Consider the following 25677-nt stretch of genomic DNA (forward strand, 5'->3'; position numbering starts at 1 on the left):
TATTTTAAATAGCTCAGTATCTCTGCTGCTTTTGAGGTGAGTGGGTGTTTAATTCTCTCTCATGACAGGAATCCGTGTTGCTTAAGTAGAAGGTGGTATCTTAAAACTGCAAATTTCCAGGTCATTAAGTCTCATGCTTGCCAGAAGCAGAAAACTCTAGGATCTTGTCTCATAGAAGCCACCAGCTTAACTTCACAAACTGAAGCTGAGAGAGATCATTCCAGGGCAGGGAGCCTGGAGGCTTCAGCAGAATCAACTCAAGTTTTTTCTGGCTCCTGGTTTTGTCGGTTGTCAAGCATGTATTCTTTTTTTTGTGTGTGTGCCTTTGACAAAGTTAGGGCAAAAATAAATACTATGAATTACAGTCTTCCCATCTGCTATGATAGACTGATTGGTAGGATTTCAAGAACTCATATTGGTGAAGAGTACTAGTATGTATGTGCATGTTTATTTTTATGTTGGCACGAGTGACTCAGGCACAGCTTGTTCTCTCACCATGGAACAGTAGTTTAGAGTGCATATGGTGCAGGGCAGTTTGACCTCCTAGAGGTCACCTCACTTGATTTTAATTTTTAAGGGAGGCACACTTTTCCACTAAAATATTGGAATTGTTGTCTTCCTCCTTATGTCAAAAGTCTACAGGGCCTGAGAAGTTTTTGTGCACTGTTGTAGCAGTTTGATTATCCATATTCCCATGCAGAAATAGTTGGAGTGGGTAGCAGGCTGTGGAAAAGTTGCTGTGTGATTAAAATCCTCCATCAGCTCTTGGAGCACTGCCCCTGGAGCTCCAGCTGCATCACTGGCCTTGCTCCTGATGCATCCCAGGTGTCTTCCCAAAGCCCTGTTTGTACCAGCACTCACTGTTGGTTCCCAGAGCGATGCATTTTGGTTGTTTTTCCAATCCCTTTCCACAGAAAAGAATCTAAGAATCTCCTGGAAGAATATGATAAATGTCAGGGGTTGTTGTCAGGGCATGTCCCTATGCAGTTATTTTTGCAAGGCTAGGGAGACTTCTTAAACCTAAGTGTAGGTCTTGGGGATTTGCAGTCCCTGTGTAGGTCCCTGCTACCTTTTTATCTCCTTCCATCAGAACAGTAAAAAAATCTGAAACACACTGGTTGAGATGGACCTGGAATGGCACTGGGGCTCTTCTGTTCTGAACATGCAGCTGTGCTCTCTGGGGGGTTGTTGTGATAGAAGAGTGCAGTGCAAAGGGTCAGGGTCCTATTGAGTGGCTATGTACAGAACACTTCTCTGGTTATGGGGAAATAATCTCTCTTCTAATCAGTTGATTGTTGTTCAGAGAAATCACAAAATTTATTACTGGACTTGAGTGGATTTGTACAACCTTTTGCTAATCTGTGCATTTAGAACCCCATGTTGTCCAGCTTTGTGTCAGTGTTCTCACAGCAGAAAGTGTAACCAGTTGAAAGGGTCAGTTGAGTCCTGCACAGTCACTTAAGTGCAAATCTCAAAAATAGGACTTGTGCTCCGGAAGAAGGATTTAAATGGGCTTCTGTGCGAGTCCCAGTGAAGTTGAAACACTGTGTGGTTGGGCAGTGTGGTGTAACCAGGTGTAGGGCTAACATTCCCCCTGACAAAGACCCTCCCTCACTCCCTGTTTGCTGCAGCCGGACTCCCAGTCAAAACCGACATCACACCTGGGCCATCGCGACTCTGTTCGGGAGCACGAAGGTCCTTCTTCTGCAGGATGAAGTGCAATAGGCCTTCAGTGAAAGTAGAAGACAAGGATTTCCCTTCAACCTGTTCAAAGAAGAAAGGTAACTATTATGCATTTTGTTACCAAATATTTCTTAGTAAGATTCTGAACTATGTCTAGGTCTGTTACTTCTTCAAACTACCCCCCTGCCACCGCTCCAGTATCTCTTACACACTGTATTAGCATATAAAGACAAATTCTCTGGTGTCCCTGCCCCTGGCACAGGGGGTTGAAACTAGATGATCTTTAATGTCCCTTCCAACTCAAACCATTCTGTGATTCTCCATTCTGCTTCCTTGGAGGTTTTGCAGGCAGGTTATGCCAACAGCTCTGGGGTGGTTGTTGTCCTTCAAGCATTGACCATCTCGCCAAAGTCTCCAACAAAGGGGAGCTGTTCCTTCTTCTGTTTCTCTGCTCCGTATTTGACAAGTGATATTTGGATGGGTATCCACTTTAAAAAAGAGTTTATTCTGAGTTCATCTGCAGGTTTGATACATTCTGACTGCTGGAAACATGGCATTTCTCCATGAGGAATGTCTGGTCATAACTTTATCAGTGTTGGTAATATCTTTTTCCTGTTATTCTAGACATGTTTGAATATAGATTTAGCCCAAATTTGACAGTTTCTTCTCTGAGTACTTTGGATAATACATTTGGTATTAGTTAAAGTGGAAAGACAAACAGCTAAAGAATGGAAGGCAATTTTTGTGTATTGTCTCTGCCCCAAGTACTTCCTGCGAGGTTTGGACACAGCTTCAGCCTTGGATCCTGCTTTTTGTGCTAATCCCCAAGGAAGCCAGTTGGTGCAGTTAGACATCAGCCTTTTACCTCCCTACGAAAGTCACTCTCGCAGTTTTCAGGCCTTCTCAGTGCTGAGGGATAGGAATTCCCCTTTTGGATACGGACTGTATTCATGGCCATTGTGAATCTTCATCCTCACCCCTGTGTACAGCTGTCCCTGGTACACACCAAACAGTGAATGTTCTGCCAAACATATTGTTCCTGGTTTTTGTAGGAGTTGAGAGGCCTCTTATTTATTAATCTACTAATGTCCTCAAACAGTCCTTTAGGTTATTTCCATCCTTTGCTAAAATAATACAATGCGATGCAATTTCTACTTGAAGATTACCAAAAGCAACCTTGGTCTGAGCTATTTTGCATTTCAGCATAAACAATGCTTTTGCCAAGATAAATTGTTCATTGGATTATCTCAGATTAGCTTCATTAAGGCACTAGTGCAGAAAATCCTCTAGAATCCCAGAATCATTAAGGTTGGAAAAGATCTCCAAGATCAAGTCCAAGCTTTGGCCAAACAGCACTGTATCGACTAAACCATGGCACTGAGAGCTAAATCGAGTAATTTCTTGAGCACCTCCAGAGGTGGTAACTTGACCAACTCCCTGGGCAGTCTGTTCGTCTGTTCCAATGCCTGACAACCCTTTCTGTGAAGAAATGTCTCCTAATGTCCAGCCTGAACCTCCCCTGGTGCAGCTTGAGGTCATTTCCTGTTTTCCTGTCACTGGTTGCCTGGGAGAGGAGGCCAAACCCCACCTCATCCCAGCCTCCTTTCAGGGAGTTGTGGAGAGTGATAAGCTCACCCCTGAGCCTCCTCCAGGCTAAACACCCCCAGCTCCCTCAGCCCCTCCTTAGTGAAGAGTATCCTGAATTTCCTGGATAAGAGAGGAGATACATTCTTAGCAGAACTGAGCTGAAGTTCCCCAAAGCTGTACCCACGACCTAACTGTTTTCTTGGGTTCTGTTCGTTTGTTTTTCGTTTGTTTTTTTTTTTCCCCTCTCTCTTTTCACAGCAGACCGCAAAAGCTTTTGCACTATTCATAGCACAGGATATTTAAAAAGCTGGCCTCCAACAAAGATGGGACTGGATGAGGATAACGAGCCAGATAATGAGGGCTGTAATTTGAGCTGCCTTGTTGCCATCGGGAGGCTCCATCCCCACGTGGTGCCACAGCCGGTGAACGGAGAGATACGGGTGAAACCTACGGAATACGTGTCCCGACATGCGATAGATGGGAAATTCGTTTTTGTAGATCAGAGGTGAGGGGACTTGTAGCAGCTTCCACGATAAGTCACTGCCCAACACTGCCTCACTCACAGCTTTACTTACAGCACTGTCAGTGCTGTTGAAAAAAACAAATTACTCTCCTTTTCAGCTTTTTACAAGATCCTGGCTGCAAGTTGTTTTGAGACAGAGCTCAAAGCTATTACTATGCATATATTCAGTATTACTGATGAAATTAAAAAAACCCAAAACTTCCAAAAATATTACCTACTAGGCAGAATAATCCCAGGATCATTTCTGCCAATTTGTTAATGATGATACGTATATGTGTAATCCTCAGAAGAACATGTGTTGAAACTGGACCCTAATTACTACCTCTTCGTTATTTGAAACCTTTTGCTAACACAATTAATTTATTACACAGGTTGCATTATGCTTTGATAGCATGGACATTTATTTAACTATTTCCTTGGGCACATTCTGCTGAATTCATTCTTCTCTGTATGTTCTTTTACGCTTCTAAGAAGGAAAGCTTTTTGTAAGGTTTATTTCTTGGAAAAGGCTTGAGAACTTGTGCCAGTGTGGTATCTGCTTTCAAACATCAATTTATTATCTGAAAGGTTAATTTTTTTTGCAGAAGAAATGGCTTGAATTTTCTCAAGTAGCAGATGCATGTGACCTGGGTCTTCCTTCAAAATAGTTGGCATTATATACAGGGGAAAAATGTGAGGGGCGATGTCGTGGTTTTGCTTTGGGTTAATTTGCTTTTGCACCCCTCACACAATTACTATTAGTTGAGAGAAGGTTTATGCAGACAAAAGAGACAGAATTTGGGGAAAATAGTATGAGTATTTATTACTAACAAGCTAAAATTAAAGAATTATATCTATAACAATTTTATTTAAATAAAAGTACTAAGTATTTACAGAAATACTCCTCCCCCCCTTTTATATCAGTCCAAGGAGGAGAAGCAGTCCTTTTCTCCAATCTCGAAATTCCAGTACTCTCTCTCCAATAACTCTGTAGTACCCTCATCACAGCTGGAACTTTTTCATTTCTCTCTTGCTTTGTGTCGGTCTCCAGGGCTGGGCCTACCCCCTCTCTGGGCTAAGACTGGAGGTTGGGGAGTTACTCAGGCCTTGAAGGTTTTTCCTTCCATAGGCTTGCAAGGGGACACTTGCCTACTATAGATCTTCTTCCACAGGGTTACAGGGGATAATGGTTTATAAGTCCACCCCTGTTCCCTATGGAAGTCCCTTCCCATGGGAGAACAGTCTTTGACAGACTTCTTGGCATGAGTCTAGCATGGACTCCTCTCTTGAATTCCCACATTTCACCTGAGCCATTCTTGCTCCAGTGTGAAGTTCTCTTTTTTTTTTCAAAGTCACAAATCTTCAGTAGCAGCATGGATCTTCTACACAGATCCCAAGCTTACCCAAGCCGTTCTGCTCCAGCGTAAGCCTCGTCCCTTCAGGGTTATAAAATCTTCAACAGGACTCTGCCTCATTTCAGTCCCTCTCATGAAGTCTCGATTCTCTTCGGTATATCCACAAGCTCCTCTGTGAGCTGCATGGGGGGGTCTCCTCACCCCAACAATCTTTTACAGGTGGCAGGGATTTACTTTTCAGTCTTTTCCCTGCTGAAGGGAGAGAGTAAAAAGGGGAAGAAATAAGTTCCCTTTGCACGGTTCTTCTCTCTCCTCTGGTTGCCAGTTTTGACCTTGGACACTGTTATCTCTTTGCTGGAATTTCTTCTGCTGCGGTTTCTGTCCAAGCAGTTAGTCTTTTAAACTTTTTTTTTTTCACTCTCTTACAAGAGAGAAGGGGGGACTTCAGTGCTACACCTACCCCGTGGCCCAAGCCAGGGGAGGAGGAGGCCTGGCCCTCCTCGGGCCCACTGCTCTTCTACATGGCTGCTGCCCTTAATTTCAACTGCGACACAACCCTTCTCTTCCGTTTTCTTAAAATATGTAATTAGCAAAGGCATTACTGAGAGTTTTAATTGGCTTCTTGTCCGGAAATTTACCTGGACAAAACTATTCTCAGCCCCAGGGGCTGGCCAGCTGGGCAAAACCACGACGAGAAGAAGGTTGAAGGATGTTAATGGAGAGGTTTCACTGGGTTGATTGGAGAGGGCTGGGTTGGTTCCCTTCCTTGTCAAGAGGGATTGAGAATTACCAGATGAGGCTGTTTGAGGTTACCTGTGGCTTTGACTCAGTTGCTTGTAATGTAGAAAAGCCCAGATTCCAAACTCTGGCAGGATCTGCTTGCTCGAATTGGTTTCAGGGGAGTGTCAGCTGATTCTTTTGTGGACTTTGAGAGGAAATAAAGCTGATAGTGATGAGAGGAAGTGCAATAAGGAGAATTTTTTTTTTTTTTTTTTTTTTGGTGGATGTTACCTATCTGGGTTGGGGTGGTTGGGTTTTGTGGGTTTTGGTTGGGTTTTTTGGTTATTTTTGTTTTTTATTTTGATTGAAAGCCTTTTAAAATACCAGGTCTTGAGTGTTTGGAGCTGAAGCTCACTCTGGGAGCTTTGGGAGCATTTGTAACCTTTCTGTTGTGCCAAAGATGGTAGTTTATGAACAAGCTTGATTTTCAAAAGATCAGACACATTCCCCTGATGGATAGTTTTGAAGTATTTCTGAAATAATGAGACTCAGAAAATGTCAACCCATTGAATTTAAACACATATGCTCTTATTTGTTTTCCAGCTGTTGTTTGCAGTCCTTGGAATGTGTATGCTACTTCAAAGGACTCTTTGAAAGGGAAATTTTTTAGAAGGCCTCATCTGTAGGCCTAAATTTGTCATCCTATGATCCCTGCTTCCACTGGAGGCATTTGTAAAACTTTAAAACAATTTATTTCCTTGTCAGTTTTTTGTGGTTTTTTTTTTGTCTGTATAGACTTGCCCTGTTCCTTTGTCATTTGTCCAAGGGAATTCAGGAAAGAAACACTTCTTAAACTCCCTGTGACCCTAAATTTTTGTCCTTATGGATTGTGTGATCCCTGGGAAAGCACTGCTATGGATTAGCTACCAACTACCACAGCCAGGGAACTGTTCAACAGTTCTCTGTTGAAATGGCAGCTACACTGAAAAAAGTTTTTTAAAGGAAATCATCTTCCTTCGTATTTATTAATTACTTTGAAGTTATTTGGATGGTGAATTTGGAAGTAAAATTAAGTTTATTATCTATACAGATGGCATCCATGTAGCTTCAGAATTCAGAGATGCCTTGTTAAGTCAGAGAAAGATGAAATTCAAGGACATGAACAATTTTGTTCCTTGCATAATAGAAACTGGTCAGATATTGAATTCACTAAGTCTGCTGAGATCTGCTGTGATTCTCCTTTCCAAAACAGCTGTTTATCGTGCTATGGAAAGGTTTGACAAGGTGGTTGCTGGTGCCCATATTGGTTGTTACCCGTCTGTGTTGGATGTCCCATCACTGCAGTGCTGTTAAAAGGCTTGGTTACTAAGGCCCATGGAAAAATACTGGAATAAGGTTGACCTGCTTCCTAGCTCTTCCATTTTAAAGGAAAACTGTGTTTTGCTGCTTTGTGGTTCTCCACCCACTCTGAGATAATTCATCAAAGCAGGCTTGGAGCTGTCAGCAGTTTGAGTTCCTGGGATAAGGCTCACCAGACAAAAGCCAGTTTGAATTCTTGTAATGTTTCCTTGTCCAAGGCTGAGGTCTCAGAGCCCCCTGAAGGAGAACTTGGGGTGTAAGGCACCTGATTGATGCTAAATGCTATTAATGTGTCTGGGAACACGCAAAAATGCCCTGCATTTAAATACTATGGATTTTGTGCTTCAGGGTTTTTTCCTTCTGTTCTTATTTACAATTATTAATATGTACTAATTTCTACATTTTATATTCTTTAATTTGGACTTCTTTGAGGTTGCAGAAGAGGTGATTATCTGTCTAGGTTTGTTCCTTATTGCCCTTCATATTTAATTTGCGTTGGATTGTGACTCTTATTCATGTTTTTTCAAGGAACTGTCATTTCTCCTTCACTAATTTTCCTCTAAGAAAGGTACAGAATCCAAGTTCACTTTAGTTCAGATGTTTTATTTGCTCTCTGTTTTTCTAGAGAGGTCTCACTCTGGAATCATTCAGCTGTGTTACTTCTGTTCCAATGTTCTTGAGCAGTTTCACTGGGGTTCCTGCAGATTTGATTCTCACCGTGTTCTCTGCCTTCTACATGAAATGCTGCATGTTTTGAGGTCTGCCTGGATGGCTTGCCCTGCTTTGTTCCTTCTCAGCTGTTTCTTCCTGCACCAGGATGTTTTAGAATGATTTTCCTGGGTGGGGGCTCTATTCTGTGCACCAGGGTGGCAGCAGTGTCCTGTTTTTCCCCAGATGCTCTCAAAATCCCTTCAACATTTCACAGATTGCTGTTGTACACAGTCTGCTGGGGGCGAGTGTGCACAATCCTAATGTACAGGGAGACAGCAATTCCCATTGCTCCCCCCATCTGTTATTTTTCCTGTTGGCGTTCTGGGCTTGATGAGTTATCCTGAGGAAGTTGTTACAGCTTCTAAACCATCAGCAACTCAAAGAATAACTTTGGTATTCTTGTTTTAAGCACACATATCTCTGGGGTGTTCAGCATATGGGGCAGTTGCTTCCTTGTGGAAATGACCCTTCCACAGTGTTGGGCTGTGGTTCAGCTCATTGTCACTCTCTGCACTGTTGCTTTGCCTGTTCCTCTTGAACTTAGTTTCAAGCTTGGGTTACCAAGTTCATTCACAAACTCTTCTCTTCCTGAGATTTTCTTGAGATGTCCTCCAGCCTTACCAGCAGCTCCTAACTGAGAGTCTCTTTGAGAGTCAGATCAAGAATAATCCAGGTCTTTCCCATGTTGTGGATCGCAGGTTCGTATTGTACTAAAGCTTTATGATGAGGAGGAAAATGAGTTGTCTTTGGCTGGTTTTGATGAAACAAAAAGTTGGTTTATCTGCTCTGTTTGATTTGCCACTGTTTGATTTCAGAGACACAGTAGGTCAGTAGGTTCAGTAGACACTGAGTAGGTCTCAATGCCTATCCAGGAAAATCCACTCTTAAGGCTTGTGACTTGAGAAAATGCTCCTGAAACACGTGTTGTGCAGTAATTTGGGCTCTGTGCAGCAGCACCACAGGTGTGAAAAGGAGCACAGCAGTTCTTCAAACCTTTGAAGCCTAGTTTTCAATGGCATTTTATGCAGAAAGCTTTGTATTATCTTGTGGCTGCTACAAGGCAGCTTTTTCAGGTTTAAATTCTCAAAATTACAGTGTATCTTCAAAGTTCTTCAGAAAGTCTTAGATCCCCTCTGGTGGTGGTAGGTCAGACATAATACCTGAGGGCTGTTGGTATTATATATACTTTTTTAATTACCTGAGAATTAAAAATAGTGTTCTTAAGGAATTTTTGTCACCTTCTTAGCTGAAAATTCCTTTCCGCACTACTTGGGCCTTACCCAGCTTCAGTGTGAGCTTTAGTAATCTGTGACTAATACTTCAACTTGTAACCATTTATTTTATTTTTTTTTTCCTCTCTATTTTCTTCCTTTCCCTCCCTTCCCCAGGGCAACAGCCATTCTGGCATACTTACCCCAGGAACTTCTAGGTACTTCGTGTTATGAATATTTTCATCAAGATGATATAGCACACCTTGCAGAATGTCATAGACAAGGTATGATTATTAATAACTCAGTAATCTTGTAACAAACATTGGGACATGTTGTGTGTTTTAAGTGGTATATTAAGAAAACCAAACAAACTTGAAAAGATTTGGGTTTTGCTGATTGCAAATGCTTTAGTCAAGAGCACTGTGCTGTGTGTGCCTAACACTGTGATTACCCTGGACTTGCATGGATTTGTAGTGGATATTTGAGGTTCAGGATGGCTAAGGGGGACTGACTGCAGGAACAGCATTTCTCTTCAGGGGTGAAGGGAGGAATTAACCGAGTTTTCCTTTAAAAGAGCGCTGCTATGTGGTCGTGGTGCCTCTTTGACACAAAGTTACTTGCTTTCTGTCTGTCTTCAGTTTTGCAGACAAGAGAAAAAATTACAACCAACTGCTACAAGTTTAAAATAAAAGATGGCTCTTTTATTACATTGCGGAGTCGCTGGTTCAGTTTCATGAACCCTTGGACCAAAGAAGTAGAATACATTGTCTCAACAAACACAGTCGTTTCGTAAGTATTTTCCTCTCAGCAGGCGCCTGTAAATGCCCATTGCTTTGCCCTTTCCTTAGATGAGAGTTGACCTATATATGTGCACATCTTCCATATGACAATAGGTGTCTGCTCCAAAAAGCACTCTGGGGAGAGGACAATTAGTTTAACAACTGCAGTAATTTCATGTGTATTTGTTAAAGCCTGCAAAAAATAGAAATATTTTCTTTTTTTGGGAAAACCTCTTTGTAGGGACTTACAGGACATGCATTTCTTTGCTTTGGTAGGTGCTTCCCCCCCTTCTGGTTTTTTTCTTGAGGTTTTTGTACAGAGCAGTGACTTGGCAGCAGAATAACTGCTGCCGAGGAATTCTCTGTGAGAAAAGCTGTTGGGGCCCTGCATTGCACACTTTAAGGTTTATTTCTGTTGCTTACATAGCTCTGGTGTCAGTCACAGGTGCTGCCTTCACTGAGGTGACACTGACTCATTCATGACCTGAAGCATTCCATTCTGAATCTTTTGGCATTATGACTGAGTTTTTTTATCACTGATAGGGTTTTCTACCTGTTGGGTTTCCTATCACTGATCCTTCTCATTCTTGCAATCCACAGCACCACCGTACTGGAGAGTGGGGACGCAGCCTTTCCACAGCTCGCGGCGTCTCCACACAGCATGGACAGTGTGCTCCAGGCTGGAGAAGGTAACTCCTGTGCTGAGGAAATTATTGGCAGCCGTGCCTTGGGAGCAGCTCACCCTGCATGCGCAAATTTGCTGCACTGAGAATTTGTTAATATCCTAAGGAAAAACAAGTTTTAGGGCAAAAAGGTGCTAATGCAGTTCTTGCCCTGTTGAACGTAAATATCAGCTTTGGGTGTGAGCTGGTCAAAGAGAAGTGAATCAGACAGGAAAAAGTATAAATAGGGCTGGAGGAGGAAAGTTTGCCTTCACGGATGGTGCCATCTGTGCATCGCCCAGGAGTGACTTCAAGGTCTGTGGTCAGTGCACACAACTCCTCAGAATCTTAAATGCAGTCTGGATCCCAAACACAGTCAGGATCCCAAACACAGTCTGGACCTTGAACACAGTCTGACCATTTGGCTTATTGTCCCTCACCTGCCCGTGATTTGGCTTTTTATCACAACATGAGCACTGACCCCATGGTTGTCATCATGGGCTGGTTACGAGTGATGCAGATCACCAAACCATGTCATGACAGGGGGTGCAGAATAAAGCAGAGCAGAGCTTGATTTAATGAAGGGCCTGAAGCAGGGTAGAAGTGAGGCAGGATAGAAGGATGCAGTGACAGCCCATGGATGGAAGATCCCTGTGAAACATGGTGATAATACTGAGATTCCTTGCAAAGGGTGGCCCTGTTCACTAAATACTACTTCTGTCAGCTGTGGGTGTTGCACATGTCTGGACTTACTCCCAAAGTTGTACCCAGCACACTTGGAGCAGTGCCAGCACTGGGCTTTCCAGTGATCTCTGCTATGAACAGAGGGGGTCAGTGGGTGACTGGAGCAGGAGGGGTGGCAGAGGCCAGGACAGTGGCAGTGGTAGGAGGGGAAGGTGCCGTGTAGGCCTGGTGGTTGGAACTACAGCAGTGTGGGGTCTGGGCCTTGTGAGGATGGAAAACAATGCAGAACAAACTGTTCTATAGTAGGATAAGCTTCTTCTTGTCACAACACACCCTTTGAAAAGAAAACAGATGTGTAGTATCATCATACTGACAGTTCTTGTCCTCAGAAAAAAAGGTTAATTGAGTGAAGTTTAATTTCAAGTGGTTCTGGCTCTGCTAAGGATTTATGACCTTTCCAGGTGAACCTTCTCACCTTCTGCTGGCTCTGAGCCATAGATACTGAGGGTTGCTGTTGTTAAATAAGCATTTCTAAAAGCCAGCAATTATCCTTTAGGGATAAGCAATGCTGAGGCCTTTCTTGCCCTTTCAGTGTGATCTTTACCTTCGAGTATATTGGGCTCCTTCCTGACAAACCCCCTCAAGTGCTGTGCAAGAGTCAAATCTCAATAAAGGAACAGCTTCAAACTATTCCGACCTCACTTTTCCCTCCATCCTTAGATTCTTGCAGTTACCTGCAGGGGCTTTGTTTGTGGTCATCAGGTACCTTGGGCTTGTCCACTATTGAATGGAACATGCACCAGCAAGTTCTTCACAGGAAGCACAGAACAAACATGTTTGGAGAAGAACCTGTTTGGGCACAGAACAGAGCAGGTCTGACAAGCCTTTCTGTACCAGCTTTGGACCAGATGCTCGAAACAACCAGGTCCTGAAAGAGTTGGGATATGTTGTGTCCCTGCTGGCACAGAGGGATGTCTGAGAGACACAGCTCAGTGCAAACCAGAGCTTTTCATACATTTGAAAGTACACACCAGTTGGTGGAATAGTAAATAAATACAATTCAGAAGGTCCTGCAGCTGTTCAAAGCCTAAATATAAATGTTTTTTTCGGAGAAGGTTTTCAAGCTTCTGTCTGACTTAACATATCTGCTCATTTCAGGTGGTCCAAAAAGGACCCATCCTACTGTGCCTGGAATTCCAGGTGGAACAAGAGCAGGAGCAGGTAAAATAGGGAGGATGATTGCTGAAGAAATCATGGAGATTCACAGGTGAGAGTTAACAGAAAATCATTGTTTGTTTCATTATTGCTCTTTAAGAGGAATTATTGTTCTTTAAGAGGAAATGAAGGAAGTCTTTCTTCAAGCTGAGTAAGGAATGATACAGTTGTATTTCATAGACAGTTACATGTACTTATTCAGCATGACCTGAGGCAGTCAAAGCCCTTAGTGAAAGCATGAAAAAGTACAGCCTGACAAAGTTACAGCCTGGCAGCTTTCTACTGCAAAAAACCAATATTGGAACTTCTTTGTAATGGTGATGATTATCTGTTTACCAGAAACAGTAGCCAAAAAGAACAGCTAACTAGAAATAAATCCTTTCCAGACTGCTCTTCTTCCAGGAACTTAAGGCTGTGAGTGGCACAACTTCCAAATGCCAAAGCTGTTGACCACATGCCAGAAAAGCCACGTTTGGTTTTGTGTTATCCACTCCCTCAGATGCTTCTGGAGTTGTTGGATGTGCACGTTCAGCTTGCGCAGTTCCCCTGGAGCTCTTGGAGCAAAGACACAGTGCTGGAGCCAGCCCAGCCTTCCCAGGCACTGGGGCTGGTTTAAACATGGGGTCTTGCAGCCCCCTGCAGTGAGGGACTGTGGGAGTGCACAGCTGTTTGTCCTGTCTCTCACCTGTGTGAGCAGCTGCTTTCAGTGGGTACCACTTAATTTCTGTTGGCCAGCAACCCCTGTTCTTCACGAATTTTCTCTTGGGAATTGTTCCTTTCCTATGAAAGTGGTCTCACCCAGCAGATGTTCAGTGGCAGCAATTTAACCAGACTGAGCTGCAATTCAGGAAAACATTCAGTCTGTTTCCCACAGTTTTGTTCCTGCTGCAGGCAGGAGAGACTACCAGGGAACAGCAGACCTATCTATAAGGCTTCCTTACTGTCTGGAAGACAGAAGGAGAAAAGAAAAAAATTTAAAAGCCACTCTGGGGCTGGACCAATACTTGGAAGTGTAACCATCCCTTTGAGTAGCTGTAAAACACCTAATTAGCCCCAGCAGTGCAGTAGTGCAGTTTACCCCCCGTGTTTGCATTTCAGTTCAGACCCTGGGTTAGTTCCAGTCCTTTTTCAGCAGCTGTTACTATTTTCCAAAGCTACCTTCTGTTCAGCTTTCCCAGGGGAACTCTGCCAAGGATAAGATTCCCATTTCCATTGCTTTTCTCTGTAACTCCTCATCCTCCCTTTAGTCTAGAGATTTGTTGATTTACAGTCAATACATTATACATTATTAAAGATGTTTGATCAAGCTATGGAAAATTAAAGTGGGAAATGCTGCCTTGAGCAGTTAAAAAAAAATAATTGTATCAAGTGTACTTCTGTAGCAGTATCTCACTGAAGGAGTCTAGGTCACTGTGACTGAGGCAGCTGGAATTCTTAGCTGGTGTAAGTTGAACTAAAATATATAAAAAAAAAAATTAGGCTTTCCTCAGCACTCACGACCTTTTCCTTCTGAGTCTCTGGGGAGGCTGTACAGGAACAAAAACAGGGGAGGAGGTAAAGTAGACCAATCTGGATTTATACAGGACTGTTTATCTGGCTGCAAATCAAAACCTTGCTGCTGCTGGTTCAAGCAACACTGAAAAATGGAGGAAATTACAAAAATGAAATTCATGCTTTTAGCTCCTTATAGCACCTGATACTGAAGTCAGCATTTGAAACTTCCAAGTCTCTGGCATCTGTTGCTGGTAAATCCATGCCCTGTTTTATCCATATTTTAGGATAAGAGGATCATCACCTTCCAGCTGCGGCTCCAGTCCCCTGAATATCACCAGCACCCCACCACCTGACACCTCCTCCCCAGGAGGCAAGAAGGTAAGGACAAGCTTTACCAAGTCTTGTGGCAGTAGTGACAAGTGATGTGGGGTCATGCTGATGTGGAACAGCTGATTTGAACAACTCCTGGTTGCTTGGCTGGAAAAGTCTGACCCAGTCAAAGTATTCCAGTGGCCAAAACCCCTCTGCATAGAGTAGCAGTTCCCAAATATCAGCAGGTTTTGAAATCCGCCTGTTCCTTAGATTGTTTTTTTAGCAGAGCTGCAAGGGACAGCTCTGCTCATCTCTCTGAGCTTCCAAAAACCCTTTAACACCCCGTGCTGGTGAGCACTGGAAGTGCTGTCTCTGGAGCCCTGGCTGTGCTCGGATGAATCACGCCGGTGTTACAGAATATGACAATTAGATGCTTTGCTGTGCACTCAGAATTTATTTTTAAATCAAGACCATGCACCCTGCCTTGCTCTAAGATTGCTTGAGTATCATTCAGGTACCATTACCAACACTTAACCACCCGAACACGTGTCCTGGCTGCTTTCAGTCATCTGCAAATTGCTGTTTATGGTAGTTATATCCAAGAGCACTTATCCAAATCTTTGTATACACTGTCTCAAACTTACTTAACCTTTTTTCCCCAGAAATTATGATGACTATACATAAGAATTTCTTGTACTGGAACATACAGTGAATATTTCTGTCTATTCCTGGCTCCGTTCTTGAAATAAAACTTGAGGTTGTGACAAAGAGTTATAATTCTGGTAATACCCTCGCTCCTCCTGTCCTACAATATTCTACATGTACATACAGTAGGGGCTGCTGGAATGAAGGAAAACACAGGTTGGGTGTTTCTGACATTTGTTCCATGGTACAGAGAAAAGTAGCTCCTAGTTTACAACTATTCTGATTAAGTAACCTTTAGGTGGTGATGTTTGGGGTTTTTTTAGGAAGTCCATCCACCTTGTATTAAAAATCCCAATGTGGGACAATTTAAGACTTACTGCACCATTTCATGCTGGTTTATAGCTTCTGGTTTTTTTCTTTCAAGATCTTGAATGGTGGCACTCCAGACATTTCTTCAGCTGGGTTGCTGTCTGGGCAAATCCAGGATAATTCTGGTTACCCCTATTCCGACAACTCCTCCATCCTTGGTAAGTGAAGTCACTCAGTAACACACCTCAGTGCCCGCTAAACACACACAGACACTGTAACACCACGGTTGGTTTGAGCAGTAACCTGCTCTTACTACCTGAAGGCTGCAGCTGAAGCATAAAACCCATAACCAACCACTCTGCTTGCCTAAGGAGGCTTCTGGCAGCTTAACTTCAACTTGGAATTTCTTTTAGACGATACACGGGAAGCCTCTTTTCTCTTGCTGAATCAGTGTGAATTAGCTCAGTTCCCTACCTGCTTTTTGTGAATGCTTTCAAACAGCTGAAGAGGGATGTTGATCTAGTCTTGTATTTGAAGTCTTGCATGCAGGGTTGTCCCTATTAGGCGTGTTGGTCACTTCTGAGGACTGACACCCATGAACAGTGTCCAACACTGTTGCACCCTGGGTGTCACACAGATCCATAAACAGTTCAGCCTGTTGAGACGTTCTACCCCAAGTCACGTGGAAGTGAAGTGACTAAACCAAGTCCCCTGCCTGTGTTTACACCCCCAGGGGAGAACTCCCACATCGGCATCGACATGATCGACAACGACCAGGGCTCGAGCAGCCCTAGCAATGATGAGGCCGCCATGGCCGTGATCATGAGCCTGCTGGAGGCCGACGCGGGGCTGGGCGGCCCTGTGGACTTCAGTGACCTGCCCTGGCCCTTGTAAATGATGCCCCCAGACACCCAAATATCAAAGTGCATTTACTGGTGGAGTTCTACTCTGGTGAAACTCGTGGGACTGAGGAGCTTTTATGTACAGAGTTCATAAAAGCCGTGTCAGAATGCAACTCATCCTTACCATGTGTAACTTCAGACAAAGTGGAATAACCTGCTACAGTGTTCTATGTTGATTTGGTTAGCTGTGTATAGCTTGCAATACTTGTATATTTTGGATTCTGTTGTTTGAAATTTTTTTTTAAATCACTGTGCAACTCACTGGCATCAGTGGTAGTTTTTATATGCAAATGACCATTTCAGATGTATGGTGTGTTTTTACACTGCAAAACAGTCCCCATGTGGATATTTCTTATACTAATTGTACCATAAAGCTGTTTATTCTTTCTTGTAAGAATCCTTTACTATAAATATTGTTAAAGTGTAATGTATTAGACAGTTAAATATTTTTAAAATAAATGTTTCCCTTGTTCTAAGACAGAGCATTTACTTTGATAAATAAATTTGATAAAACCCTGCTGAAGGTGCATGCTAGAAGCACTTGGTCTTTATCATTTCTTTAGCTTTGGGGGAAGAGGGAGGAAAAACAAGGCCTTACTTACACGACTTTGTCATGACAACAGGCTTCTAGAGAAGCTATTATTATTGTTTACTGTTATCTTGGAGTTTAATACTAAGAAAAGCACAACAGGAGGGCAGGTTGAGATGACAGGCTGATTTTATCAGATTCTCTTAAGAAATACTTGTTTTTCACTTAATATTAACCATCGTCCCCTGCGGAAAGAAAAGCAACTGCTCTTAAAATACATAATTCACAGATAATTCAAGCTCATTAAAATAATGGAAACTTTATTTGCATGAAAAACTTGTTTACAATCATTAATAAATGAAGAATGAACCATTTGCATTTTCCTATTTCATGACACTTATGAAAAATGTATTAAATAAATATTTGTGAACAGCTTAAGGTAAGGCAAAATTTAAGATAAAGCCCCTATCAGTTGTTCACAATTTTTGAACATGGCTCACGCTGCAAACAAGTGAAAAAATTCACTAAAGAACTTTGAGTTTAACAAGATGTTATGTGGGTCATTGAATCACATCCTCAATCCAAGAACCCAGTAGTAGTTTTGTGCTCAACCATATACAGTAACTTTAGAAGGGTCAATCTCTTCAGAGCAAAACTATGTACAGTTTTGATAGAAGCACTTTGTTAGTATTGTGCAATACATTTATAAAAAATGGCTTCAAATTCCACTTCTCAACCATTTGTAAAGTGCTACTATCAATTCCACCTCTGCATTCCAACCCCTGTGTCACAACACTGGTGCATCCCTGGGCCTGGAGGGGCTTCAGAGTGAGGACAGTCCAGCAGACAAATCACCAACGTCACAAACCTACTGGTAAACACATACACATGTAACTGGAACCCAGGTGTTTGATCTGTACTCTTCCAAAAACAACCCTCTGGTCTTTCCAAAGGTCAGTACTGCAATACCCTAAACACCGTTAACACAATGGAAAAAACTGGAATTGCAGTGTGGTATGAGTTGAGTACAGAGTCACTTTAAGGAGCATGCTTTTGTTTTAGTAAGAGTCCATATCAGAGCGGTGGGTTCTGTCCCTCAGGATCCATCTCACTGTTACTGGGAGGAGGATGGATGGGCAGGATATCCAGCTCATCCACCTGGGGAGTGGGATGCATGACCACGAGCTGGTCCTGAGGGATATCTGCTGCTGCTGCCGCCAGATTGGTGATGGACTTGCTTTTCACACACTGGAAGTCGACGTGCCGGCTCTTCCCTTCCTCCTTCTCCCATGACATCCGAATAAATGGCCTCTGCACGTAGTTGTAAATCACCTCCGGCCTCCCGCCCGGTCGCTTCTTCACCTTCTCCTTGTATGTGGGGTAACCTGAGAGACACAGCACAGTCCAAACGACCTGTCCAGAGCCCTGCATAGTCACCACTGCCCTGTCCAGAGCCTAGCCCAGCCCAACACTGCCTATGCTGTGGGGGTTCAGGGTTTCTTTCACAAGAAGAAAACTGTGTGTGAAAGCACAGCAAGGATGAGCAGCATCTACATCCTGGATGGAAACAGATGCCATCGTGTTGTTCTTCATGTCCTCTGTGCAAGCAGGACATGGAGTCAGGAGCTGATCTAACAACCAAATTGTAAGGAAAGGCCGCAGTACTGACAATAATAAATATATTGCCACCACAGAGATATAATAATTAATATATTGCCACCCAGACCTCACAGGGAACGCTACAGATCTTTCCCTGGCCACTGTCAGCGCCACTGTCTCTATAACACTGTGATGGGAGAGCAGCAAATGAGATCTCAGTGTCGCTCTGATCTCCGGTTTAAGTTCCCAGGTGGAATCCCAGAATGTTCCTCCCAGCTCCCCAAAGGGTGAAAATACATAATTTTAGATGAATTGTGAATTTTGGTTATGCTGCATTCCAGACCTCTCTCCCCTTTGCCCCAGCAATAATGTTCATTTTACATATTGTTACAGGGCACCAGCATTACAGTTTGGTCAAACAGTTGTTCTTTGTCTAAACCAAGAAATACCAGCAGAAATAATCTGGTATTAGCCAGCATTACAGACAGAGCCAGTTCTTGTTCAGCTGAAGGGCACGTCAGCCTGAAGGCTCCCACCTTGTTCAGCTAAAATTACTTTTTTTAGAGCTCACAACCAGTTAAAAGCATTTGCTTTTGGTTGGCAAATTACAAACGTAACTATGACAACTTGGTGAGTGAAGGAGAGAAATCCTGCTAATTATAAAGGTTGGATTCTAAAATATTTGGGTCAACAATCAGAGGAAAAATGTAATGCAATGAAACCTAGTTCTTGCATTCATGATAAAAATCTACAACTGCTTAATGAGATTTTACAGACCAGGTCGGAGAAGCGCAGCAGCCCTTCCAGCCCCAAGTAAGAGTGCAAGTGGTGCTCCCCTTACCTTCGATGCCGAGTCGGATCTTCTTGAGCCCCCTTTCCTTCAGCACTGATTTGGCCACATCTCTGTTTTCAATGTATTTGAAGAATCTATACAACTTTGTGCTGTAAATAACTAAAAACACATTTTAATGAGAAAATGTCAAAGGCAAGTGTGTGCTCAACTAATAAGAGCAGGGGGTTTTCTTAACTGGCATCTTTGAGACATAAAGGCTCTTAAACGTGAGGTAATTGTGTTACTACATTAGAAGAGGCATCTTTGATCTATATTCACATAGAGCCCCCTTATTTAAGAACAATTGCAGGTTTGCATCTTTCAAACCCATCGTTTTTTTGTGCTGGTATTTTGGTTTTCTTAAATTAAAGAAAAATAAAAACAACCAATCAAACAATACATAAAACTAATACTCTGAAGAGACTCCTAAGAGGATTTTGTATTACTGGAGTACAAACAGCACCTCAAGCTCCCACCTGCCCTCATAAACTCCCCTGAATTCCACATTTTCACAGTGAAGGAACATTTTCAGCTAGTAGGAGAGCATGGATGCAGAAAGGAGCATTCCATTCACAGGTGCTCATCTAAACACACAACTGTAATATTTCAAAAATAATTTAGGTTTTTTCCCCCCAAAAAAATCTTCTAGCTGTTCTTCCACAGTAAACATGACTTTTTCAGGAAGAGCTTGATGAGAGAAGTTGGTATTTCCTCCCCCTCACTGGCTGAAAATACCTTAACAATAAAAATTATCTCCTCTTTTTAATTAGATTTGAACACAACAAGCAACATATGCTTCTGTGAAGCAAAATATTAAACAGAACTACCAAAACTAAGAGGTTTTTATTTTGTGAGGCATTAGAGATGTTAAGACTTTGCTAGCAGTGCTTATATACAACAGCATTAAATAAAGAACGCTCACCACTACCTCTGCCATGGATGGCTTGGTGGGAACCAGGATAACAAACTTACTTTGTGAATACTCCTCTCCCATTTGTGGGGGATACTCTTCATCCCAGTCCACAACATCATCATCTGTCAGCACAACAATGTGGCACTCCCTCTCCCCACTCTGGGCACTGGCGACCATTAAGGGGAGAATCATTTCCTCGAGGTAAAACTCAAATTGCTTGCGAGCACCATCATTTGACAATTCGTGCATGAGAGCACCTAGAAGAAAATTTTAAGCACAGGCACATTTGAAAGCTTGGTAAAAAGATGAAGGTAGGAATAAGAAATACAGCAGTTCTGTTTATCTTGTGGTGTTTTCTGCAGACAAGACTAAAGACACTTAGTCTATTAGTTTGTGTAAGCTCAGAACTTATTCAAATGTTTACCAGAATCCAGACCAGAAGCTGAAACTAACTGTCCTGCAGGCATTAACATAAGGTTGGTCAGGAAAGAGTGACTTCAAGACCTTCTTCCTCTTTTACTACTGCAAAACATTTGGTAATTGGGCAAGATTCCTCACTGTTTTCCTAAAAGAAACATTATTTTAGCCAGTTGCAGAAAGAGTAGAGCTCACAACCACATTTCAAAAGCAGTAGCTTAAAAATTAAGCTGCTCAGAGCCCTCTCGGCAGGAGCTGCTAAATCCCTGTGCTGAGGACAGAGTGCTCCAAGCTTGTGACTGTGCAGTGACAGGCAGTGAGGCCATGGCACTGCTGGGGAAGGCACAGGTGTCCCACAGAGCCCTGTCAGCAGGAATGCCATGGCCTGACCCTGCTCTGCACACACCCCATGAGATTTCAGAGACTGGGGCACAGTGCAAGTCACCTAAACACTGGCCAAAACTTGGGCTGTGCTCAGGGATGGAAGAAGCTGAGGAGAATGGTATGTACTGGGAACATCGGTACACCCTACACCACCAGCAAATATGAGCTGCTTCTGCTGGGGAGACAGATTAATTCTCTTAAGCAAGGAGCTGAATAAATCATCTCCCTGTCCTCTGCAAAAAGATACTACTTAACGTTACTGTATCTGTCCTGCAAATGTAACAACAGCGTAAGAATTGCACAGGGGCTGACCCACAGCAGAGAATCAGATACTGAAATACCAAAAACATTATTTCTCAGAAAAACAAATCCAGTGGCTTTGGGGCTTTATTACATAAGAGGCAAAAAGGGATGGGTTTTGTTCATGTAATGTCAGCCATCTTCCTTACCTCAGTAAGGATACGATTTGGAGTTAACACACACACACACATTTGCTTAAATCAATTTGTATAGGTCCAATGATTTTAAGAAATTCTATACTTACTGAGATCTCTGCATTTAATAGTACTATACTCAAAGGAGATACAGAGATAGTCACATGCTTCTCTCAGTTCAGGAATGGATATCCCATCAGGACAGCGTATCACTCCAGTCTTGTAGTAATCCTGCAGCAATGTAGCAAACAAAAACCACAATGCACTTCAATGTTCGTTGACAGAAACACTTAATCCTTTAATTTATGATGTTTTCCCCAGAAAGAAAGCCCCTAAAATGTAAGACAGCAACATATGTGAAACTCTGCAAGTCTTTTTGTCCTCAAATTTATCCGCTTTCAGAGCTGCGTTCAGAGCAGTGGGTTCTAGTTAAAATTGTTATTTAAGTGACAACTATTAATACTTATCATTTTGGTGCATGTAAGCTGTCTTTTTCCTACGCTATTCCAAGTCTGCTGACAAAGCAGTACAGCAGCTCTGCTTCTCTGTGTACATGTGAAATAAGGGGCCGTTTTCATCTCAGACTGAAGGTTGCTTTACTCGTTTAGCTGCAGTAAATTAACTTCCAGTACTCTGTTTCACCTAATTTCAGCATAAGAAGGGCTGAATGTACCTGAATTTGGTGACCTTGATGCATAGGAGGTGAACTAATTTCTGCCAGGCAGTATTTTTTGGCTTATTTCATGAGTGCTTTCTCTCTCCCTGGCTGTCACCTGTAGAAAACCCAGGGTGGGTTTTCAGATCAAGCAATTTTTCCCCTCCACATAACCACAGCAGAGTAGCACCTGTGCCATCCATGAAGTACAGATATGTAAGTAAGGCTAAATCAAGAAGTCATGACTCCCAATATTCACAGTGCTTGTCCGAAAAGAAACTCACCAGAATAGCACGAAACACAGTGGAACCAATTCCTTCAGCAACTTCATACTCCCCTTTTTCGTTAGGACGTGTAAAATTGTGTTCTCTGCCTGACCCAAACATCCTGCTCAAGAATCAAAGTGATTTGGTTAGAATTCCTTACTATGATGCTTTGTTTTTTTGTTGGTAAATCAGAAAAGCAACGTGTCAAAAATTGTAACAAAATGTCATGGAGAAAACAGTGTGTGCATGTATTGCACATTGTTCAGTTTGGTTTGTGTTTAGCAGGACTACAAAGTAGGGCAGTGGAATTCAAGAAAGTCTAGTTTTATTCTTCAATCCAAACATGTGCTCCAATCACAACAAAAGTCAGACCAGGCCATTTCCTGTCAGTGTCAAAGGTGGGGGCAATGTAACAAAATAGGTTCTGTTGAGGAATTCTCATTATATCAACACATTTCAGTTTCATTGGAAAGACTTAGTTAATTCAAAAGGTAAAATAAAATTCTGATAGAAAACAGATGTACCTAAGGGTGGCGTGTGCAGCCTATTTGTCTCTGCTAAGATGCAAGGAAAGTGAGACTAGGGGAAAAACTACAAGTCCCAAACAGTATCTGAGTTTTTAAAACACTCCTCTGATACAGTATTACACCCTGTGCTTACAAAAATTATTGCCATCTACTCCCTGTTTTATTAACAAATATTCCCCTATGGTTTGCTCTCATACAAACAGCCCAAAGCAGCAGAGCTGGTGTAACAGAGCATTTATAATGGAGAAAGAAGTAACATTTTTCACTTAATGATCTGACACGTTTTCTGAGCACTCTTCAGGACAAGAAATAATATTTAGAAAAAGGCAGTGTAAGAGGATATAGGTTTAAGGCAAATAATACATTCTTATTATAGTAACTTTTACCTCTCAGAACAGATTAGCCAAGCTGCTCCTGATTAGTGCCCTGTGAACTGACATTGAGGGAAAGTAGGTTTATAAACAACCTACATTTTAGAGCAGTATTTCCGTACCTTTATTAACCTTCTTTTCAATCAGCAGAAGATAAAATAAGCTTGTTCCTTGAACCAATCCCAAAGGGAGAATAACTCAGCATCACACGTGCACAAAAGAATCCAGTGCATCAGGCAGCACCGCTTACTCTGAGGCTGGTCATGGAAAAGGGAACGTTTTCCCTGCATAACTTCAACTGGTACCCTTCAAGTTTGTCTAGATATTTACATGTATGCATGTACTGTACATATACAAATGCCTTAATGATTTATCTTAGATTATTACTTCTGTTTATTTCCCTTGAAAATTTACACAGAGAAGCATTTTTAGCTTTCTCTGTAACTCTTCCCCAACTTTTCTCAAAACCAAGGTACACTCTGGCAATTTAAACCAGAGCAGAAGTTGTTTAATCACATTTATTACTTGTATGTTGTCAAACAGATTTATATATATATATATCTGTATTTTAAATATGATCATACTGTCATGTGCTAAGAAACAGCCACATTTTAATGAAAAGCCAAATCCAAAGTGACACACACATAAACCTTCATTTCTTTCTTGCTGCAAGTTTATAAGTGGTGGTCTCTGTGCTTGGACATTGCAAAACCAGGCAGAATTTAAGCAAGTAAAAGTACTGAATTATAAAGCATAGAATCTTTTTCCACCAAATATACACGTTAAATATGTTGCTCATTAACGTTTCTACAGAAAATATTACACATATATTGTGGACTTTTATTCAAATATTGACCTTTTTGTGCATTTGTTCTCCCTGCTGAGGCTCAGGTCTGTTATACCAATTATTTGACACTGCCCTCTCCAAACATCATTTCAGAAAGTAAATGGGCTGAGCTTGAATGTCGTCAGGGTAGGCTCATTAAGCAAAATCAGGTTTTCCTCCTTGCTATTTTGAAAGAGACAATCTACACTCGCTACTTTGTTTTATGAAGCTTTGAAAACAAGAGGAAGAACAAGGCAGATTGAACACAGAAGCAACGCCCAGGGAGACAGGAGGAAATGGGTACATCATGAAATTTAAATTTTCTTATCAACTCTTTCATCTCTAGGTAATAGACATCTCTTGGCCTCTCTGGCAAAACAGAGGAAAACTTGCATCTGATTTTTACTTAAAGACATTGCAAACTGGTAATATTAAACATCAGTAAGATCAGCTCTAGCACTATGACTTCAACAGCTATTTAAGCAGTTTAAATACCTACAAGGCATTAATGGCTCTCTAACAGTTGGAGATTCAGGTAAAAAAAAAACCAAAGAAGTTACAAACCTGCCCAACATTGTATTAGGTTGCGCAGTGAAGATGGAAGGATCTACAACAAATCTGGTGTTATCCACTATGAGTGTTACTCGTTCAGAAGTTCTCACATTCCGAGCTCCCTCTTTTCCGTTTTCATACACAAACACCATCTCCCCTCCAGCCTTGCAGCTCCCATCTGAGCTGGACTGGCTGCTGTTCCTGCTGCTGGTCCCCATGCTGACAATGGAACCATTTGGAGATGTCTTCTGGGGACGGGGGCTGCTGGGTCGGGATGAGCTGTGATCCTTCTCTCGGTCTGCAGTGGGGACAAGGTGAGGGACAAAGAACAGGAAATTAAATTATAGACTTACATAAGCTCCATCCAGTCTATGTCTTTCCAGGCATAAAACACATCAACTTGGTAAGCTGAGTACAAAGTATTTTGGTTAAATCTATTCAGGTTAAAGAAACCTTCAAAAATAACTGTCCCTATATAAGATCCTGAAGTTTAGACATCAAACCCACCTCACCTCCCCAAAGCCTTCACAAGTAAAATGTAACAATCTAGTACTGAAAAAGCAACTCGATACCCTATAGAAACTATGCATCACAGCTGGTGCTTAGTGCTGTAGTTCAACGAAAACAAACCACATTTTGTCACTCAAAAAAAATTGCTGTTTCCTCTATTTCCAAATACTTAGACCCTATACAGTAAAGGAGAAGTGTTTAGTCAATTATCTTCTTAAAAAAATTAGACTGTTCTTGTAATTTGGACTAAATAAAAGCATCATGTAGGAATGAGCATTGCAGACTGAAAAAAAGAAGTTAAAACCTATCATAAAAGCATATTCCCAGCCCAGGGCACATGTAAGAAATCTGTATGTTGTGTCATCAACAAATAAACACTTTTTACTGTATTCTTTTAACAAAATAGTAATTGAGTTTGGATAATTTCAACCCTGAGATAAGTCTGAACACACCAGAATGATACTGTCTTGTTGGTGAAGTAACATTCCTGATGCATGGAGTGAGCTGAGATTCCACTCTTTCATGGGATGAGTCACGAGATCTGTCACTTGATCTGCGTCTGTCCCTTGATCTCTCGTGTCCACCACTGGCACCATGGAGACTCATTTTTGTGTACTCTATTCCTTTAGCAACACGAGATGAGGTGCTGAAGACAGAAATAAGAGAAATGTTCAGTATTTCATCATTTCAGAAACATTATACATTTAAATTTTCTAGGCAATCACATGCTAC

General features: G+C 42.0%; 2 protein-coding genes across 12 annotated transcripts in view; one reads left to right on the plus strand and one right to left on the minus strand.

Moving 5' to 3' along the window:
* ARNTL (aryl hydrocarbon receptor nuclear translocator like) overlaps positions 1–16667 on the plus strand; it is a 52756-nt gene extending 36089 nt beyond the window's left edge. For 3 of the 7 annotated variants that reach the window (XM_027881799.1, XM_027881802.1, XM_027881804.1), the window contains 9 exons: positions 1632–1781; positions 3529–3775; positions 9306–9412; positions 9767–9917; positions 10508–10596; positions 12412–12520; positions 14247–14340; positions 15344–15446; positions 15962–16667. In XM_027881799.1, the coding sequence (XP_027737600.1) occupies positions 1632–1781; positions 3529–3775; positions 9306–9412; positions 9767–9917; positions 10508–10596; positions 12412–12520; positions 14247–14340; positions 15344–15446; positions 15962–16122 (1211 nt within the window). In that variant the 3' untranslated portion in view covers positions 16123–16667. The remainder of the gene's footprint in view (positions 1–1631; positions 1782–3528; positions 3776–9305; positions 9413–9766; positions 9918–10507; positions 10597–12411; positions 12521–14246; positions 14341–15343; positions 15447–15961) is intronic. The other 4 variants (XM_027881801.1, XM_027881803.1, XM_027881805.1 and 1 more) reach the window with 2 other exon arrangements.
* A 285-nt stretch (positions 16668–16952) lies between these two features.
* BTBD10 (BTB domain containing 10) overlaps positions 16953–25677 on the minus strand; it is a 28124-nt gene continuing 19399 nt past the window's right edge. For all 5 annotated transcript variants that reach the window (XM_027881807.1, XM_027881809.1, XM_027881808.1 and 2 more), the window contains 7 exons: positions 25398–25591; positions 24448–24733; positions 22178–22280; positions 21349–21469; positions 20063–20260; positions 19100–19210; positions 16953–18044 (listed from right to left, as the gene is read on the minus strand). In XM_027881807.1, the coding sequence (XP_027737608.1) occupies positions 17734–18044; positions 19100–19210; positions 20063–20260; positions 21349–21469; positions 22178–22280; positions 24448–24733; positions 25398–25591 (1324 nt within the window). In that variant the 3' untranslated portion in view covers positions 16953–17733. The remainder of the gene's footprint in view (positions 18045–19099; positions 19211–20062; positions 20261–21348; positions 21470–22177; positions 22281–24447; positions 24734–25397; positions 25592–25677) is intronic.

This window comes from Empidonax traillii, unplaced genomic scaffold, assembly GCF_003031625.1.
Source record: "Empidonax traillii isolate 1590-97213 ecotype Southwest subspecies unplaced genomic scaffold, ASM303162v1 scaffold95:size1152806, whole genome shotgun sequence".
In the NCBI taxonomy this organism is placed as follows: domain Eukaryota; kingdom Metazoa; phylum Chordata; class Aves; order Passeriformes; family Tyrannidae; genus Empidonax; species Empidonax traillii.